Raw genomic sequence first — 21,723 nt, 5'->3', positions numbered from 1 at the left:
TTCCAGACACTCAGGCACAGTCTCTGACAGTTCACCAACAATTTTCTATGAGGAAGGAGAGTTAATGCAAACGTAGGTAGGTCGTGTCCCTACAGGATGGCTACAGCCTTAGGATCCTGGGCTGCAATGCTTCACTGTTACCTAAAACCCGTAAGCTGCTCTTGATCTCATCTGTACAATTTGCTGCTTCTTTATTAAGTTTTGTTTATCATTTTTCTGTTTGCATGAGTTAAAAATAAACTTTTATGTTTTAAATTTACATTCACAATTTACTTTCAACTTACATGACAACTTTTATTAAAACTGATTAACTGATTGTATTCTTGCATTATTTTTATTGTTAATCTTTATTTGTTTGTTTGTTTTTAAGACAGTCTCTGTATAGCCCCAGTTTGCCTGGAACAACTAGCTATTGGATCAGACTGACCTCGACCTCACAGAGATTCACCTGCCTCTTCCTCTTCAATGTTGGAATTAAAGGCTTGTGTCACCAACATGGCATTTTTCTTTGTGCTTTAAGTAGTGAATCCATTTACATTTAATGTAGTCAGTAATACATTAAGTCTAACATCTTTATTTTGTATTACGATTCCTTCTTTGCTCTTACAGCCTTCTTATTCTGCCTTCATTTATCTTAATAACATGTTCTTCATAATCTTGCTGTCATTTCTATCCGTTACCTTGTCATTTCTATCTTGCACCTCTCAATATTATTTAGTTATTGGCAATTACAAGCATGCATTCATCAGTATAGTATATCTTAAATGAATACTTTTACTAGAGTGGATTATGCAAAAGCACCACAACAGCCCAATTTCACTTTTGTTTTCCTGACAATTTCGCTCTTATTGTTGTATATTTTCTTTCCTGATTTGGTTCTAAATAAGACAAATATGGCTACTATTGATTAAACAGCCAATGATATTTTCCCGTGTTGTAAAATGTAAATAGAGTAATATTTATCATTTTCAAAACCATTTTGGTCACTCACATACTCGTTTTCTCCATTTCAGCTCATTCCTTCTTGAACTTCCTCACTTATTTGGGGGGATGTTTCCTCCAGCCCAGAAAGCTTTGGTGTTCTTTTCAATAGTGTGAGCCTGAGGTCATTCAGTTCTCTGCTTCTCATTATTTCAGAAAGTGTCCTTATTCTCCCTAAGTTTTGAAATATATAATTCCCTGCAACTTAGAGTATTAAACACTGTATTTGAGGCCTCAATTTTCACTGTTATAGTGTTAACTTGTTATTGTCATTGTTTCCTGAAAAAATTTGTTCCCCCCTGTGCTTTTATGGTTTTTCCTTTAGCTTTTGGTTTTCATCAGAGCCAAAGAAAGCTTTTCTTTTGTAAATACACATGAAGGGTTTTCTGAGGTCTTTCTGAATTTGAGTTGATATCTTTAATCAGATTCAGGACTGAGCTTTCAGCCTTTGCTTCTATCCTTGCTCCCAATTTCTGAACTCTTTTATCTCTTGACGGCACAATACATGTGTCTTATTTTTTACTTTTATCTTTTGTTCTTTTTGAGACAGGGTCTCCCTGTAGAGCCAGCTGGCCTGGGACTCACTATGTAGACCAGGCTGGCCTTGAATCTCAGAGATCTGCCTGCCTCTGCCTCCCAAGTGCTAGGACTTCAGGCTTGCACCACACGCCCAGCTAACACAAGTATTTTATTTCTTATTGTTTATTCACTTATCTTTCTGTACTTGGGTGTTATAATTTTCACTCAAAGTTATGTTTTGTACAAAATAAATGTAATGACTGGTTTATGTAATTTATTCCTACCAAGAAGAGCACTTTCTCTTAACCCAATCAGAGATTAACTCAGTTTGGTCTGGGTAGCACATTTAACTTCAGTCAGTTCACTTCTGGTTTCAAACAATTCAAAGAAGAGACGTGTGTGTGTGTGTGTGTGGTGTGTGTGTGGTGTGTGTGTGTGGTGTGTATGTGTATGTGTGTGTGTGTGTGGTGTGTGTGTGTATGTGTATGTATGTGTGTGTGGTATGTGTGTGTGTGTGTGTGTGTGTGTGTATGTTAAATCTAAACTCGGGTTGAACTCCTCCTCTATCCCCAAAGGCTATGATGAACTTCTTTTCTTTCCTGTTGTCTTTCTTGTTGGGATTTCTGGGAGACTACAGGACACTGAAGTCTTTACTTAGGAAGATGCAGAAGGCCTAACAGCACTATTAGATTCTGCACATGATTCACGACTCAGAATGCTATAAGAGAGACATAACCTCCCAATGTGTGTCTGGTTCTTCTTGCCGTCACTACCATTCTGACATTCATACAAACCCTGATCATCAATCTCTATCTAGAGCTCACAAACATAATCAAATAAGAAATGCCAGAGAATGCAGGCATACTGGACACACGCATGCTAGACACAGGTCCTTCCCACTTAGATTTAGTTCATTTAATCCTGCTGCTCCCACAGCTTGCCTCTAAGCACACACACACACACACACACACACACACTCACTCACTCACACAAATATTTTTCCTTGATATTTAGAAGGAATATAATTTGATACCTTTCTATTTATACCATTTGAGTTTTTAATATACCAATATAATTCATACGATCTTATTTATTTTTTTAAGTCAAATCTTACTATCTTTAATGCATATTGTATAGCTTTTTGAATACTTATTTAATGTCTAACTTCAGTACTATAATGGCAATATTTAAGCATAGATTATTTTATTCAATGTTTTACTGTTTTTTCTTTAAAAATTAGAATAGCATCCAATAAATTTCATAAGACCATAACACAAATAGCTAGATGGACCTGTAACCACATAAGTATTGTTAAATAAAAAATAACATAAGTGTACTGTATATTTAAATAGATATGCTGTGTCGCTTTGTTTGTGTTACTTCTAGATTGCAATGGACCTCCCCCAAGAAAAAATGCAGCAGTTCTTTCAGGTTCTTGGCTTGAAGAAGTATATCCAGAAGGCTACCAGGCCATCTACAAATGCCGCCCTGGGTATCGAACTCTTGGGACTATCATTTATATATGCAGGAGTGGAGAATGGGTGGCTGTTAACCCAGCCAGGATATGTCGGAGTAAGTAGTTCGTGTTTGTGAAAACTATGAAAAGTTTCAGTTGTGAATGTACTGATTGTTTCATATTGTAATAACACTGAACCATATCACTACTTTAATTAAAATCTAGAATTTTAAATAGAATATTTTACAAAATGAAAAACTAAAGCTTACAGTTACTTTCAAGTATAAAAAATCTCTCACTTTCAGAGTTCTATATATTCAGTGCTATCCAAATGTGCTTCCCTGACTCCCACATATGATATATTTCATGTATCACATCCAAATGCTGTATCTTCCTTTTTCATTTCAGAGAAGCCCTGTGGGCATCCTGGAGATACCCCTTTTGGTTCCTTTACACTGGCAGTTGGAACTGAATTTGAATTTGGTGCAAAGGTTGTTTATACCTGTGATAAGGGGTATGTTGTCAACATTAAAAGGTTTATCATTGAAATTGTAAATAACTACAAATTTGTGCTTTAAGATGACTATTTTTCTCTTGACATTTAAAAAATAACATGTAAGCATCTTGAAAAAAATTACACAATGATGTAAATGATTATATTTGGGTGCCCTGTTATTTACTTAACATTGAAATGTTTAAGTGGGTTATAATTGCTCTGGCATAGTGTTGTAATAAGAGGGTATTAAAACAGTACACACATAAGTGTTCAGTCAAGAAGTCATTACCACATTATGTGCACAATATATGGGAGTTAAGAACAATAGTATGTGTTAGGAACAATAGAAATTGTGAAAGAAACTAAATTATGTTGTCACTTTCTTGAAAAGACTTAATACAGTTTAAGGACAGCAAGCCTTTCACTGAAAGTAAATCTCACGCATGAATGCTATCAGTGAAGTTCCATGGCATGCAGATTATTCTTATCACATGGGCCAAAACTGCTACTGTCTTAGAATCACTAACTCTGCCCGCTGAACAGCCACAGGTGTCTTGGTTGACCTCATCACTGAGCCTCCCCAGCTCTTTACTCCCTATCATTTCTCTCCTGAACCACAGATTACTTCTTAAAAATTTCATAGCTGAAGGGGTGGAAAGATGGCTCAGCAGTTAAGAGCACTGACTGCTCTTGCAGAGGATGAGGGTTTAATTCCCAGCACCCACATGGCAGCTAACAAAGTTCTGGAACTCCGGTTCCAGGGGATCGGATGGCCTTTTCTGGTCTCTGTGTGCACTGCATGACACAGGTACACTTACAAACATGCAGGCAATGCATACACATAAAATAAATAAAAATAATAAATAAAAATTTTAAAAATGTCATAGATGAGAAAGCTACAATAATAACCTACTTCATACAAAATAAATAGAAATGAAATTAAAAATTGGAAATGGAACAAACGGAATCGTTTTAGGCTTTCAATATTTATTTCCTGATTTGAGGCAATACAATACAAATATTAAAGTTCAGACTTTGAAGTTATCTCCCAAACATCCCAGAGTTCCCATGTTCAATATCTATATGAGATTTTAAACTATTGCTTCACGCCCATCTCCTTCCATTTCCAAAAAAAAATCTTAACATCTCATGAGCATCTTGGGACTGGTGGGAGAAATAAGTACGATCCACATTCTAAGACCTTTACAGAGATCCCGGAACACTGCAAACACCCACCAATTACTAGTTCTTATTACTTAGCCTTTGCTTTTTCACAACCTGAGGGAGATTTCTCAAAACTATTTCAGTCGTCACTGCTGTCCTCACTGCACAGGACCAGTCTGCTCCACTCTTCACCTCTGAATTCTCCCTCATTCTGGGCTAACCTTCCCCATTTAGGTTTCACCTCTGACCTAGCAAAGATCAGAACTCATAAGCTTCCTCCACTTGATTCTCTCGGTCTCAGAACCTAATATTTATGATTTGGTGAAGAAATGAGCTGCACCCTTGCCTCTGACTCTGGCTAGCCTGAACTCATTTTTTTTCTCCTTCATTCTATATAACTCTAATACAGCCCAACTATGACAGTAATTTTGTATGCCTGAATCTCCAAAACAACTGATTAGTGAAATCACTGGTATTTATGAGGGAAATAAAATCTTCATGCCATCAGGATCAGGAAGCAAAATCATTTCATATTAAGTTAATTTCATTGAAGCATTTTTAACTATATAAATGAAGTATTTTTTGACCCAGTGGTAGAAGCTGATGGTTGGGTAGGTTTACTAGTTTCTGCTAGGCAACACACATATTTTAGTCCTATCCTCCATTTGTATTTTCTCTGTGGAGTATATATTTAGTTACATTTCTTTGGCAAGATGATTCCTTATGGGAAACCATTTTACTGTCCTACAAGTTGATATTTTTGAGGCATATTGCAAAAATATTTTTTCTCACATTTTGCCTTCCCACAATCACCAGGCTATGAACAACAGCTCCCAACCCCCAGGTTAATATGCTGTGGAAGGCTTTGTGCAGAATTTGACAGAATGGTGGAAGGAGTTTTGGAGAATGGTTGTCTTGATGTGCATACAAAACTTTGACCAGAAAATTTGATTTCTCTGTTGGAAGGGGTATATGCTACCTGGTAAAAAAGCTAGGGTATTATTCCTATATTTAATGATTCTGTTTCCTCTACAGGAAGCACTGAGTTAACACTTAATTCAAAGTTCTGTGACTAACATATTTTGCTGCTGTTTTCTTTCCATAAAGAAATATTGGTGAATAATAAAAGAAAGGAAAAACTTTTTCATTTATTATTTTTATTTTATGTGTATGCGTGTATTGCCTGCATGTAGGTAAGTGAATCTGTGTTGTGCAATGCCTGTGGATTCCAGACAGTTGTTAGCTGCCATGTGGGTGCTGGGATTCAAATCCGAGTCTTCTGCAAGAACAGCCAGTGTTCTTAACTGCTGAGCCATCTCTCCAGCCCCTCATTTTTTCTTTAAAGAATCTCTTACAGGGGGTTGGAAAGATGGCTCAGGGGTTAAGAGCACTGACTTCTCTTGCAGAAGACCCGGGTTCAAGTCCCAGCACCCACATGGTGGTTAACAACCATCTGTAACTGCAGTTCCAGGGAGTATGACGACTTCTGTCTCCCACAGGCACTTCACGACACAGGTGCGCTTATATACATGCAGGCAGTAAATATAAATAAAATAAATATTAATTTTTAAAAATTTAGGAATGTCTTACTGGAGGACATCCAGGATGGCACCCACCTTAAAACTGCATAAAACATGTGATTTCTCAGCACTGTATCTTTTGTTTTGTTTTCAGGTATCAACTGTTAGGTGAGATTGATTATCGGGACTGTGAAGCAGATGGATGGACCAATGAAATTCCTGTATGTGAAGGTAAATGAAGAACTGGCTTAAATACATGCTGAAATGCTTAAAATAGTCACAATTCCCCCAAAAGTTTTACATAAAAATATTCTTGAAGTATTTCTTATTCAAATTGTTTTATAGTTTTTAGAATGAAACAGTACATACAGTATATAACATATGGAGGATGGGGCTTTACCTCAGGGCTAGAATAACATCTTCAAGGCCTTAGATTTGATCCTCAACACAAAACCTTCAATAAAACCAGAATCTATCTGACATCAGCATAATAATATGAATATAGACTGATCTGATTTTATAATGCAAATATTAGTTATCAGTGAAACTAAACCTCATTTTTAAAAACTTTAGATGATAAACACTAGATGATGCATAATAATCATTGTTAGCTTGATGAATGTTAGAATATCAGCTGTGTTAATGAAGATATCCCCTAATAACCATCCAATTTCATGGATATATACCAAGCGCTGCAATAGAGAATGTGATTTAAACATCTATGTACGCTTCGTCCCAGAGGAAGATTTTTCCCATCACCCTAATTTCAGTTTTAAAACAAAGAATTAAGAGAAAATCTCTCTCATCTCTTGCTTCTTACTCATATGTAAACAGCAGGAATTGAAGAAATTTAAATCTTGTTTCTGAGTTTGGGGATGATAGTCCAAATCTCTAGTTATCATGGAAATAAAAAATGGCATGTTTTGCTTCCTTGGTGAGAACAAGAGAAAAAAGAAGGAAAGAAGCAGAGAGAGAAAAAGTGGGGAATCACTGGATGGTCCTATGACTAGAGAGGTATAGAAGACTGCTCATGGATGAATGAAAATACTTTGTTCTGAGAACTTCTGCACTGATATAACATGAGATGATTGCTGTTAACAGTCTGGGATCCATATCTTTGGGTGACAGGGCAGGTGATAGGTAGGGAATAGCTATGGAATGTTCTCTACATCCAAGGCCTTCTACAGTAAAAAAAAAAAAAGTTTGATACCTTTACCATAAAGAAATTTCAAGCAAAATGAAAAGAAGTATTCAAATTATTTTGAACACTTATGTGGGAAAGAAAAAGAAAATTAAGGGCATTTTTTTCTCTCAGGATAAATGTCAAAAAGTTTGTTTTTACATGTTTTTTGGAATGCATTCTCTTATTGTTTGGGGACATAAGTACCAAGTATGTGTTTGATTATTCTGAGACTCATACATCTTGATTATTTAGGAGGCACTTGTTACTATGAAAATACAAATTATCATTCAAAGCAATACTTTTCTCTGTCCACTCCCACAGAAACAGATAAGCATACTCCTCATGGTATTTATCCTTCATCTCTCTCAAACAGGTATACGAAGTGCTCCTAAAGCATTTAAGTAGTTTCCACTAGACTATCATGCTGATGTTTTTATAAATGTGCATTTTTTTCATGAAGAAGCTTTCAAGTTGTTGGTGACAGTAATATTTACATTTTCAGTTGTTAAGTGTTCACCAGTGGCAGAACCAGAGAATGGAAAAATTATCAGTGGTGCAGTGGAACCAAATGAGGAATACTATTTTGGACAGGTGGTGAAGTTTGAATGCAATGAAGGCTTCAAGACTGAAGGACAGAAAGAAATATACTGCTTAGAAAATGGTCATTGGAATAATGAAAAACCAAAGTGTGTGGGTAAGATATATCTCCTTGTCTGATGTTTGGATGATTTCTTTAGTCTTTTTAAATGAAAAACCATACATTTAAAAAATCCACTCTAAGAATGTAAGAAATTATAATAAGATATAATGCTTATCAAACATATACTATTTACCTATAATTGAGAAAATTTAAAAATACAGTTTTTGTTCATGAAAATAGTGAAAGATCAACATTCATATTCATTATAGCAGATATTTCAGGTATTAGAGGCTTGTGGGTGGAATCTACATGATTGCAACTAATTGTTATGGTTAATGAAACCCTCTCGGAATGTCTGATGTTTAAGATAAATCATACAGAGAGCATGGTGTATTTTAAGATGATTATAAGGAGGACAAAAGCAAAGCAGTCTAAGCTAGGCATGGTGGTACCTGCTTTAACCCCTGCACTCCGGAGGCAGAGGTAGACAGATCTCTGTAAGTTCAAGGTGAGACCAATTTACATACTGAGTCAGAGCTATATACAGGCGCGCTCTCTCTCTCTCTCTCTCTCTCTCTCTCTCTCTCTCTCTCTGTCTCTCTCTGTCTCTGTCTCTCTATCTGTATCTCTGTCTGTCTCTGTATCTCTCTGTCTCTCTGTCTCTATCTCCATCTCTCTGTCTCTGTCTCTCACTTTGTCTCTCTCTCTGTCTCTTGGTCTCTCCCTGTGACACACACACACACACACACACACACACACACACACACACACACACACCAAACCAAACCACATAGCAGTTTGAGGAAAGCCCTGGGGAGGAAGACGCTCTGTTGCTTTGTGAGGTGTCCACAGCAAGAAGTTGCCCAGATACTGGTCAGCTGCTCACAGAGGGCCCTCGTATAGGATGTAGATAAGAGATAAGTCAGTGAGGGGAGGGACACAAGCTAATATAAACCATCACATTCTTGGCCTAATTAGCTAGGCTTTGTTCAGACTTATTTGAGAACTGAAGAATTTCTATACAGGGAAAATGGGTTAGAAAAAAGGGAGACAAGGCTTTTGGAAAGCAGTTACCTTTACCACAGTCCCACAGAAATATGTTATAGAGGAGAGAAGGCTAAGGTGGTAGCCAGAACTTTCGTAGGTTTTTCTTTTATTTCTTTCTTTTTCCCTCTTTTGACAGATGAAGACATAAAAGCAGAAGTCTGGGTTTTCAAAGATGAAGTAGAAAATGACTTGAATGAATTTCCTTGACAAAGCACTCTTTTGATAATTATGCTATCAGTAACTAGAAATGTGTTAATTTGCAGGTCATTCAATGAAAATAGTCATCAAATAAGCCTACGTCTACCTGCATTTTCACATAAGCATCCGAAGACTGTCCAGGCTGCCATTTACCTCAAGAGCCTAATATAACCTCATGTTAAACACAATTAGCAACACAGTTTTAATGAAAAATATATCTTCTTTCAGAAATGTTTAAAACAGCAGATGCATTATTCAAGAGAGTCAAATCAAAAAGGTTTCGTTTGGTTGGCTGACTGTTGTAATGGAAACAAAATTTCTGTCTATAAAAATATGACTTGTTCAGCATCTTTTCTTTCATAGTCAGCATTATATAATCAATTAATCTCTTGCATTTAGAAATTTCCTGCACACAACCAACAGTTAAAAATGGATACTCTGTATCTCAGAAGCAAGTTTATAAAGATCATGAAAGATATCAATACAAATGTGACCCGGGTTTTGAATACAGTGAAAGAGGGGATGCCATCTGCACTGGCTCTGGATGGAATCCTCAGCCCTCCTGTGAAGGTGAAGCTATTTTTATTTTATGTGTCTTTTACTATTTAAGAACAAAGCCAGTGTAGACAAGAATGAGAGCCCACATGCATCCATGTTTAAGCTGATGGAGTTTAGTCCATTCATCTGTTTTCCTAGAGCTTGCAGTTCCTAAGCAGGGAGGCAATACCTGCACTTGTCTCCTGGCATTAAGCTCTGTCAGGTGTTTACCCACAGGACCCTTTTAAATGGATTATTTATCCACTAAAACAAAAAATAGAGTCCCTAAACACTTATTTTATATCAAGCTCTTGTCTTGCATTGAAGAGAATCTTTTTAATAAACAATCTAACCTCAAGTGAATTCAGCACAAGACACTGTAAATGCTATTCATCTATTTGTGTGCTTTGCTGTGGCATGGCTGTTTCATTGATGCCTAAAGCTTCCATTCTCTATCCTTGGTTATTTAGACATCTAATTAAAGCTCTTTTTAAAAATTATTTATTTATATTTATGTGTATGAGTGTTTTGCCTGCATGCTTGCACTGCCTGCAGGGGCCAAAAGAGGACATCAGATCACCTGGAACTGGAGTTACAGATGGTTGTTAGCTGCCATGTGTTTGCTGAAAACCAAACTCAAGTCCTTTGCAACAGCAGCCAATGCTCTTAACTGCTGAGCCACTTCTCCAGCCCCTATTTCAAATCTTGCTTAATGTGTATTTGTTTCCAAAATGAGAAATCTTTCCGGTTTTCCCAAGTGATGCTACTGCAAATTCTAGCCTAGCTTCTTTTGAGGAAAAGTTGATATATTTATATGCTTTCAGAAAGGGGTGAGGGAGACCTGAAAGTCTCCACATCTTTAAAACATGTTATTTTTAAATATTTCTCAATCACAGGTACAAGTCAAATATTAAAACTTTGAGAGTGTGCTATTGAGCATCCTGCCTTCTTTAGGAGAGTGTTGACACAGGATACTCTCACAAGACATGTACTTCTTTTATTTATTTATTTATTTTTGATACAGGGTCTCCCTGTAGCTCCAGCTTCCTGGAACTCACTCTGTAGACTAGGCTGGCCTCGAACTCACAGAGGATCCGCCTGCCTCTGCCTCCTGAGTGCTGGGATTAAAGGCATGCGCCACCACGCCGGGCAACGTGTACTTCATTTTATTGAAGAGAAATTACTTTATTAGATACAAAGTAGTTTCTTATTAATAAAAGCACTGTATTCCTCAGCTAATGTAACTATTGATTTCGTTTTCTTTAAAAAAAAAAAGCAAAAACTTATCTGTTGTTATATGATTGACTTCAAACCAATTGTCTCAGTTTCTCTGAAATAATATAGCTGAAAACACCTTGATTGCAGCTAAATTTACAAGATGGAGAGATGGCTCAGCAGTTAAGAGTACTTGCTCTTCTTCCAGAAGACCTGGGTTAAATTCCGAGCACCTATACAGCAGCTAACAACTGTCCATAACTCTAGTTCTAGGGGATTCGACACCCTCTTCTGGCCTCTGTAGTCTTTGAATGATATGGGTACACTTACATACATACAGGCAATACACTCTTACACATAAAATTAATAATAACTAAATACTTTTAAAAGAAGTTTGGAATTTGTAATAGAGCAAAATTTAGACAAATAATATGAGATAAACTGTTTTCCATACTGATCATAACCACATCAGGGGTTTATTTTAGAATGGCTTCTCAAATATTTTGGCTCTATAGCTATTAGAAAAATTTTCATTTAACAAAATAATTTCTGTCATTTATAGGAATAATTAAAATTATGATAAGCTTACTAAGCATTAATTTTCATGAAACCCATCTGTTTCTTGAATAAACTGGAGTTTTAATAATTGATTTACATTATAAAAGGATAAACTTCAAATATTTCTCCTATTTCAACTGTTTCCAAGAATGGAAAAAATGGCACTGTACATTTGAACAATTTTGAACACTATTGGTTTGGGTAAAATGTATACTCTGGCAATGTTTTAATACCATTGTTTTCTTTTAAATATCTATAGATTATCAAGTTTCATCAAGGGGTTTGTGTCTCCAGCTTAGGGTGATCTCCAGAAGACAAAGTTCCCCCAGTATTGTTTGCTTGGTCTCTAAAATGCTTCTCATTATTATTTTTGCTTGGTATTTCATAGCTTTTAGCTTAAAAAATGGTGCTGCATTTTGCTATACCATGAAGTAAAACCTAAAAAGAAGAATATAAACTGAAGTGGGTCTATGAAAATCTGATAAGCAAAGTTTAATAGAGGAAAAACCAAAAATGACACATTTAAGGCTGATTGGAAATTAATGTTGACATAAAAAAGACAGCTTATGTTTATATGGCCAAATATTATTTCTAACATAATTGTTATTAATATTAATATATTATCCTGATAGAATTACAGACATATTGTAGCTTATTTTTCAAAATGAATTGTAATTTAAGACCAATTGAGACTACTGTAATGCCTCCCAGAGCTTAATGTAAGTGTGGGGAAGGAAAAGTTGTACAAACGATACTTAAAACTCTATAGTTCCATATCTGACTAAATGTGAGAGTGAAGAGCAGGAAAATTTGTGAGGAAAATTTCTAGGTTCTTGTTGTGAGGTTCTTTAATGAGTTAAATCTTAGCTTTAGGAGGAAAAGCATGGAGTGAGAGAAGGATGATGGTAGAGATTTTTGTGTTAGAAATTGAATATATGTTTGAATTACTCATGTGGGCCTGTCACGTATGAAGCCATATTACCTTAAATGAATTTAGATGACAAATTTATCATAAAAGTAGTAACTTTTAATCACAAAGATATCTTGAAAGTCACAAAGAGTGTAAAAGGAAAATCAACAAATGGAGAATACATACCCTAAAATCAACTCTTAAGGCAAAGAACTCCTACAGGGTCTTCAAGAATGAAAATTCCAAAGTGGTAATGGTCCCAATATGAGGATCTAGAGCAGAATGATTTGAGACATACAGAGTGGAACGTGCACGTGGTGGGAATGACCTGAAGGGATATCCAGGCCAGAGTGGTGACAGTATACAGTCAGTTTAGAGAGAGTAACAGACAAGACCCAAGAAGTACAGGTTTAGACAAAAGCCTGGACATTAAGTAGAACAGAGGGTGAGGCGCCAACAAGAGCAAATGGGAGACACTTATCCCAATAGCGTCAGCGTGATGCGCTGATGACTGAAAAGAGAGTGGGAGATAACAAGTGAAAAATTCCATTTCTAAGGACTTTGGTTTTGAAGAGGAGGAGGACACTTAATGTAGAAAAAGGATTAAGAGATCTTTAAAATTGGCGAAGCTTACGTAGCGATTTAAGAGACAGTGATTGAACTGTTCGGGATCTACTGGAAAATAAATTTTGAAGTTAGCCTTAATTTGAAAAACATTTTACTACTGAAGAAAGAGAGAAAGGATTAAATCATAACAGATGTCACTATTGGATCCCCTGGAACTGGAGTTACAGACAGTTGTTAGCTGCCATGTGGGTTCTGGGATTCAAACCCAGGTCTTCTGCAAGAATAGCCAGTGTTCTTAACCGCTGAGCTATCTCTCCAGACCCCCAAATCTTATACTGGGTTATTCCATTCATGTAAGAAAAGATGTATCACAATTCTTCAGTATTATAATAGAACTTTCTTTTTGTGCATACCACTCCCAGTGTAGGTCCTAAGGGCCAGGGCTCATTATATGAATTGTAAGATTCAGGTGGTGCTGACATCATCTTCTCACACCCTTTTTCACTCACTGGAGCTGGGCTAATGTGAGCATAAGAAACTAAACTGGCCACAAAACCAAACCAAAGATCATGGTCTGGGAAAAAGATGGAGGGTTGGGGGTGGGGTGGCGATGGATTTGACCCAAATGGGAACAAAAAAAAAGGAGGATATGGGGAAGAAAGTAATCAGAATACATTAAAAGCTTGTATAGAATTGTCAAATAACAATTAATAAAAATGAAGAATTCAATGTTTCTCCCTAAAGTGAAGGATATGGATTCCACATTGAGTAAATCATCCTCTGTCAGTCATAGGACCACATTTACTTCACAGAAGAAGGGATGTGGAGTCCTGACAACTATGTAGCATTGACAGCCAATGAATGCTTATGAATAGGCCATGTGGGAGTCCTAGGACAGCAATGGCAATCAAAGAATTAAAAAGAAATGTAAGGAATAGTTGAAGTTATATATGTTGATGTCATTGCCAGATATGGAATCATGATATATGATATGTGATGACTTCAAGAAAGAAAAATGAATAGTCAAAGCACCCACAAGTACATCAGTTGGAGAGAGAGGAAACCTGACGAATACATCAGTAAGGATATGAAGGCACACTCATTTTAACGTCATTTTGTACAGTGCTGAGGACAAATAAACAGCACCCACATTTTAATTTTCATATAATTACTTTTAATGGAAATTAAATATTATACATCATTTATATTTGATTCTTTTCAGAAAAGACATGCAAACCTCCTTATATTCCAAATGGCATCTACTCACCTCACAGGATTAAACACAGAACTGAAGATGAAATCAGATACGAATGTAAAGATGGCTTTTATCCTACAGCAAGTGTTTCAAAGTGCACAATTACTGGCTGGGTGCCTCCTCCAAGATGCAGCTGTAAGTTTCATTCATATTTTTTATTCTCATAATTCTGAAATTTGTCTCTTACATTCAAAAATAAAGATACAATTATAACAAATATCTGTATTATTGTTTATATAGAACCTTTAGAGACACACTTTACTTTTCAAAGTAACTGATTTTGAATAATGTTTAAAAATTGCACTTTGGAACACTAAAGTTCTTAATTAGTTGCTCTTTAAATTTATGATATGTGTGTATGTATTTTTCTTTTTTATCTTTTTATTACTTATTTGCTTTTATTTTATGTGTGTGAGTGTTATGCCTTCATGTATGTAAGTGCTCCTGTGTCATGTTGTGCCCATGGAGGACCGAAGAGGTGTTGAATCCCCTGGAACTGGAGTTACAAATGGTTCTTAGTCACCATGTGGGATTCAAACCCAGATTTTGCAAGAACAGTCATTGCTCTAAACTACTTAGCCATTTTTCCAGTCCCAATGTGTGTATGTATAGTTTCCTAATTACAAACATTCTTCCAGATTTTAATTAAATTATTGAGCAAGAATTTTAATTATGTAATGCACTAACAAATATACATTGAAAAGTATTTTCTTCAAAAGAAATCTCTGTTACCTACTCATTTCTATGGACTACATTTGGGGATGGCTTGGCTGGTAACTCTGTATCAGTTCAGGGATATCAGAACATCGCCATGGTTCAGTCATCAAAAGACTCTCTCAGGCTCTAGAATCTGCTTCCAGCATGGCACATGCATACAGATTTAATAAGTCTTAGTACCTTACCAGATGAGCTCCTGGTTGACAGCTAACTTCATCCAGTGCTTCTGATCAGAAAGACGGTGTAGGAGGCCTGGAAGCCATTGCTGACCTATGCACACAATGTTAATTTACCAATATCCATTTCTTCAAACACTAAATTCAAAGTATAGTGAGAAGAGGGAAATTAAACTGAACTGTGTGGAGGGAGTTTGGAAGGACTTCTGTGACTTCCCAACACGCATAGCACAGTTCCACTTTAGTCAAGAGTATTTCATTTCTGGGATGCTCCTTTGCTCTCTTCAGGATTTTGCTTATAACTGCAATTGCATTGCATTGCTTTCTTTTCATCTAGTAGTATGTGGCAAAGGTGCCTCACACTAAGGTGAATATCTCCTGAGCAAAAAATGCAATGATAGATATGACTGATCAATAAACTCTCCTAGTCATCTTTCTATGTGTGTAGCAAAATTACTGAGATAAACAACTTAAATGGAGGACTTATTTTTGTTCACAATTTCAGGGACTTCAGTTCATACTCAATTAGCTACATGGTTTGAGCATTGACCAGGCACAGCATCATGGCAGAATGGTGCTACAGCGAAGCTGCTTGCCTCCTCAAGCTAGAAAGCACAACTAGAAAGGAAGAGCCAGGATCCCCATGTCCCTTGATAGTCATAGTCCTAATGTCCTAACTTATTTCCACTAGGCCTGCCTCCTACAATTCCCATTGTCTCCTAATAGCACCATCAGAGGAGAACTAAGCTAACTGGCACATGAGCTCTTGAGAAACATTTAAAAGCTAAACCATAATAATATTAGTATTAATTTTAACCATAATTCCCTAATGGAGGAAGCTAGTCTCAACAAGAAATACTCTTTAAAAATTTATTTATTCATTATTATAATTATTATTATTTATGTACATGTGTATGAGTGTATGAGTGTATTGCCTGCATATATGTAAGTGCCCTCATGTTGTGTAAAATGACCATGGAGATCAGAAGAGATTTGCCTGGAGCTGAAGTTATGAATGGTTGTTAACTGCCATGTGGGTGCTGGGAATCGAACCCAGATAGATCCTCTGCAAGAGTAGGCAGTGCTCTTAACCAGTGCACCATCCTTCTACTCCCAAGATATAATTTCAATACATATAAGAATTATAAGGAAATTATCTAATGATTAAAAGAAATATGTTCTAAATTTAGCTAGCTGACTATTTCTTTCATGTGTTTGATGCCTTTTGATTGCTTTTCTCCCCGGATTCTCTTATTTCCCTTCCACCCCATCAATCCTCCTTCCTCCGTACCTGTCTATTTCCCAGACTCATGATTTTGGGTTTTGATGTGTGACATACTTAGTTAACCAAGACCATGTGTTTAATACTTATATTGGAACTATCCATTGGAATCTGGTGGGGTCACTAGTGGGTATGCAACTGAAAGCACTAATTCCCCCCTTTTCTGAATCTATTAGGAGAAAATAGTTCAGCAGTGGGGGCTAGGGCCATCTGGCCTCCTCCACCATCCATGCCTGGCTGTTGATGGTATCATTCTTATACAAATCCAGTCCAAACATTTTTAGTGGTTGAGAGATCACGACTGCAATGGCTGTGAATTCTCCAAAAAATGTCATTTGCAGCCATTATCCCTATATTTTGGATCTCACAATCTTTGCGACTCACATCTTCCACAGTGTTCCCTGGACCTCAGAGGAGGTGGCATAAATGTCTTCCTTAGGGCTGAGCACTCGACTGTCAGTTATTCTGAGCCCCTTGTGCATCCTTAAGTCTCTGCTTTCATTGTTGTTCACTGCAGAGAGCTTTCTCTGATTAATGCGGAGAATGTTAATTGTCTTAGGTATAGATACATATATTCAGAAGGCAGTTTGATGCTATGTCAATTTAGCTAAACAACAGAATTAGGTTCTTCCCTAGATTTTATGACATTCCCGTCATGGGTCATGAGCTTTCAGGCAGGTTTTCAGTTACCAGCTGTAGACTCTCCCTTGTGATGCAGACATCAAATCAAATTAAGTTAGAGTTTTCATAACATAGATCTGTCCCAATATATCTGGACTAGCTGTCATCTGAATATATCTGAATTTCAGTGAAGATATGTCACAGTGAAATTTCTTGTGTATTCATGAATAAGAAATTCATCAGGTAGATGGTTCATCTCCCTGTAATTTTATTTAAAATATCCTTATCTAATTATAATGATATATTATAACTATATATTCTCAGGTCTGTTCACTCACTTATTTGTCTCATCAAATAGTTTAGTATTTTCAGGGACATGTAGTATAAATTTACAACTACAGTGATACAAGGAATGATGGTCATGAATCTGCATTAGCACAGGTTATGCAGAGTCTGGTAAGATGAAATTTAGCAGTAATAAGTAAAAGATCTGGAGATAGGTCAAAGAAATTTGATGCTTTAGTACAAATTAGAACTTATAATATTACTGCATATTAGCCCGAGTCAGGATTGTGCTGGAACCATTGTAAATGCTGACATTGCTCCCTGCCTGCTTCTAGAGAAGTGTGGAAAGCAGAATGAGACTGCTTTAAGTACTGTCTGTCTTTGCTGATCATGCCCTGTAAGTACTGCTTTAGATTTATTTCAAGAAAACACCTCTAAAAGGGACAAAGACAGATTCACCTGTGCCCATGTGAGGAAGAAGTTAGCCAAAGGCTCCAAACAATGGTAGTAATGACACACCTACTTTAAACTAGGCCTCATTTTGTTAGCCTTTGAAAGGAAATCTCAGGGGCTAATTTAATTTATTAATGTTTTATTCAAAGTATAATAATCGAGTTTGTTGAAGAAAGACACTAAGGAAAAACAAGAATTTAAAATATATAAGCCACAAAAAGAGTGTGTACAAACTTCTTAAAAATTTTTCTCTCATAAAAAAAAAATTGAATGAATAACTTAAACTGTAGCATATTTGGTGTGTGTGCATGTGTATGTGTGTGTCTGTGTACATTTGTGGAAATTCTTTTAATATAATTCATACCATTTCCTAAAACATAATCATACTTCATTGAAAAATTAATTATATTATGATAAAGTATAAATTATTTATAAATTAGATAATTAAGAGGGAAAATTTATGGAAAGATTTCATATGAGCCTGTCAGTACAAAGAACAACAGAGAACTTAAAAACCTAAGTGGAGGAATAGCTCAGTAAAAGCAATTGTTTTGCATCTCAATTATAATATTTATAAGTTAAAATACCTCATTTTCTAATTAAAATCAGAAATAAGCAGTTATCATGTTGGATATTACAAATATCTTGGTCCATTACTCTGGTGATCTGTAAAATCCAATCTCACATTCATTAGGAAAGACCTTCCCTATACCTCAGTTGTAAAAATATTATTACTTTCCTTGTCCTGGAAACCTTATGTCTTTATATGTAATTATTTTAATTACTAGGAAGTAAATCACTGATCAAATGGTTTACCTCTGATGTGATTGCTCATTAAGATAAAATATAACTTACACTGTTTTGTTTTGTTTTTTTTACTGCAAGTGAAACCTTGTGACTTTCCACAAATCAAACATGGACATCTATATTATGAAGAAAGATACAGACCATACTTTCCAGTTCCTATAGGAAAACGATACAGCTATTACTGCAATAATGGATTTGTAGCTGCTTCGAGATCATATTGGGATTACATTTATTGCACAGCGGAGGGCTGGGTGCCCAAAGTACCATGCCTCAGTAAGTCAACACCCATACAGTTAAATTATGTATAATTCTTTCAAGAGGTGGACAGAGAAGAGCACACAGTCACAATTTAAGTTTTCATGACAAAAATAAGACCAACAGAACAGCTATATGAGCAAAAAGTCTCATTTTCTATCATTCATAAGCAACTCTTCATAAAATTCACATGTAAGCTAAAAATAGAGACAAGAATATCTATCACTTACACATTTTAATTATAAAAACTAAAGATAAATGGTAATCTTTTAAACATTTGGTACTAGTTTTATTTTTTAATGTTATGTATGCTTATTTAAATATTATAAAGATAACTTTAAATGTTGGGGCTTTTATGAATAATTGTCTTTTAAAAATTTATCTATTTTTTTTTTGTTCCTTAGAGCAATGTGTTTTCCATTCCCTGGAAAATGGGCATTCTCCCTACTATGAAAAAGTATATGTACAGGATCAGTCTGTGAATGTCCAATGCTATCCTGGCTATAGTCTTCCAAATGGTCAGAACACAATTACATGTACAGAGAATGACTGGTCCCCTCCACCCAAATGCATCCGTATCAGTAAGTAACCTGCTCTAAGATGGCAAGATACTCATGACTTTCAGACCCATTTGCCTTAACTGTGGAAAATTGCTTCATTGTTTCAAGTGTGCATTAATAAATACAAAGATTCCTTAATAAGTACATAGGAAAATGAACATACCTATCAGATAATAATCAATAATAAAACCTTTTATACACTTCTGTTTAATTCATATTAACACATAATTTGAAATCATTTGTCATTTGATTCAAAACTATTTTAAAATTGTCTTTTAAGTAGAAAATAAATATGGCAATGGCTACACAATGTATTCATATTCAATAAATAAAACGGCATTTACTTTTCATTTTTTAATTGAGTTTTTGTGAATTTCTTACATCTTGATCATATTTAGATCTATCCCTGTATCTTCATTACGCCCTTCACATGTCCCCTACCAGGTTTCATGCTTTCTCTCATTTGCGTTAAAGCCTATTGATCCAAATTTCTGTCCTTAAATGTCCTTGGTGTGTATCCATCTACTGGAGCCTATCTAGCATTTCATGATTCTTTGAAGAAAACAGCTCTCCATCTCCCAGTAGTCACTGGTTTTCAATAATTTCTCCACTAAGGTTGGGGTTTCATACCCATTTCCATCTTCTATGCTGAATTTTTATCCATGCTCAACTTTCAAAGGTCTTGTGCATCATTGTCACCATTGCTATTAAGTTCATATGAGCATCTTCCCAGCTGTCTGGAAAGCTGTTTCCTTGTGGTCTTCCACCTACCTTGGTTCTTACAGTCTTTTCACCTACTCTTCCAGAATGGTCCCTGAGTTCTGGGGTGCAAAGATTTGATACAGGTGTCCACCCTGGGTAGCATACTCTGCAATCTCTTATTTACTCAGCAGCTTACATAGTATCCTCAGAACTTGAGCCAGCTGTGGTTTTCTGGATTAATCAGCATTTGTTACATGAGGAAGCTTCACTGGTGAGAGTTGAGAGATAAATTAATATTCTTTCTACCTCCTGTTCTGATCTGTTCCCTATACCTTAGGTGTTGAGGTTGCAGCGTAGATATTTCATTTTGGGCTGGACTTCTCTTACAGGTCCTTATTCTCTACATTGAATAAGTTGTGGAAGTCTGTTATAGTCTTTATCTCTTGCAAGAAAATTTTATGATGAGCAGTCTGAGGTACACTTGTCTATAAATAAAAGGATACATATTCAGAATACGATAAGAAATTACATTTGTCTAGAGCCATCACAGACAGGCTTTTCTCTAGGATCTTTGACCTTTCCAGACATTTATTTGGCTATGTTTTCAGTACTACACATGAGTTCCTGTTGAGCAGGCTTTAAGTCCAATTAGACAGCTGTTGATTACCCACCAAATAAAAGTGCTACTTTTGTGTTTATAACGCTTTACAGCTGGGTAGGATCATTCGTTGATTTCCTCCATTTGTAGCTTGCATAGTAACCTTTGATATGATGAGAGCTAGGCTTCAGGGAAAAGATTCATTATTAGTTCTAGCTCAATTGCTCCAAGTCCTGTGTCCAAAGTATGTTCTGACTTTAGCAATAGGGTCTTACAATCAAGTTCTTGGAGGCAACCAAGGGCTGTGGCAGCTGCCAGTATTATTTTGGAAGGCTCTAGTGACCAACTTGTGGAATTCTGTACTAGCCTCCATCTATTGAAAAGGAAGCTTCTTTGATGAGTTGCATATGGTACACTTGTCTGTAAATATAAGGATACATATTTAGCATATGTTAAGAAATTTCATTTGTCTAGAAATATGACAGAAATGGGGTTTTCTCTAGGACTTATGACCTCTCCAGCCATATATATTTGGCTATATTTAAAGTGCGGGAATTCTGTACTAGCCTCCATCTATTGAAAAGGAAGCTTCTTTGATGAGTTGCATATGGTACACTTGTCTGTAAATATAAGGATACATATTTAGCATATGTTAAGAAATTTCATTTGTCTAGAAATATGACAGAAATGGGGTTTTCTCTAGGACTTATGACCTCTCCAGCCATATATATTTGGCTATATTTAAAGTGCGACCCATGAGTTCCCTTGCATTGAGAGGGCTTTTAAGTACAATTAGATTGTTTGAGATATTCTGTATGAGCTATAATACACTGAAAAAAAGGTTTTTAAAAGTTAAAAAAAAAAGTTCTCCATAATGCTTCCATAGTGGTTGAATGAATTTGCAATCCCACCAGCAGTTCTCTTGATCCTAGCCAGTTTGACTGGAGTAAGATGAAATCTTAAACTGGTTTTAATTTGCATTTCCATAATTACTAATGATGTTGAACAAGATGCTTCTTAG

The 21,723-nt window shown here is 36.0% G+C and overlaps 1 protein-coding gene across 4 annotated transcripts in view; it reads left to right on the top strand.

Annotated features, from left to right (window-relative positions):
• Positions 1–21,723, top strand: part of Cfh (complement factor H) — an 88,040-nt gene that overhangs the window by 17,495 nt on the left and 48,822 nt on the right. For all 4 annotated transcript variants that reach the window (XM_017797755.2, XM_008831575.3, XM_008831576.3 and 1 more), the window contains 8 exons: positions 2,887–3,072; positions 3,365–3,470; positions 6,291–6,367; positions 7,822–8,013; positions 9,604–9,774; positions 14,214–14,381; positions 18,666–18,860; positions 19,247–19,423. In XM_017797755.2, coding sequence (XP_017653244.1) covers positions 2,887–3,072; positions 3,365–3,470; positions 6,291–6,367; positions 7,822–8,013; positions 9,604–9,774; positions 14,214–14,381; positions 18,666–18,860; positions 19,247–19,423 — 1,272 coding nt within the window. The remainder of the gene's footprint in view (positions 1–2,886; positions 3,073–3,364; positions 3,471–6,290; positions 6,368–7,821; positions 8,014–9,603; positions 9,775–14,213; positions 14,382–18,665; positions 18,861–19,246; positions 19,424–21,723) is intronic.

This window comes from Nannospalax galili, unplaced genomic scaffold (assembly GCF_000622305.1).
Source record: "Nannospalax galili isolate Female #2095 unplaced genomic scaffold, S.galili_v1.0 scaffold955, whole genome shotgun sequence".
Lineage (NCBI taxonomy): Eukaryota > Metazoa > Chordata > Mammalia > Rodentia > Spalacidae > Nannospalax > Nannospalax galili.
Note: the sequence above shows the minus strand (reverse complement) of the source record. Positions and strands in the feature narration are given on the sequence as shown.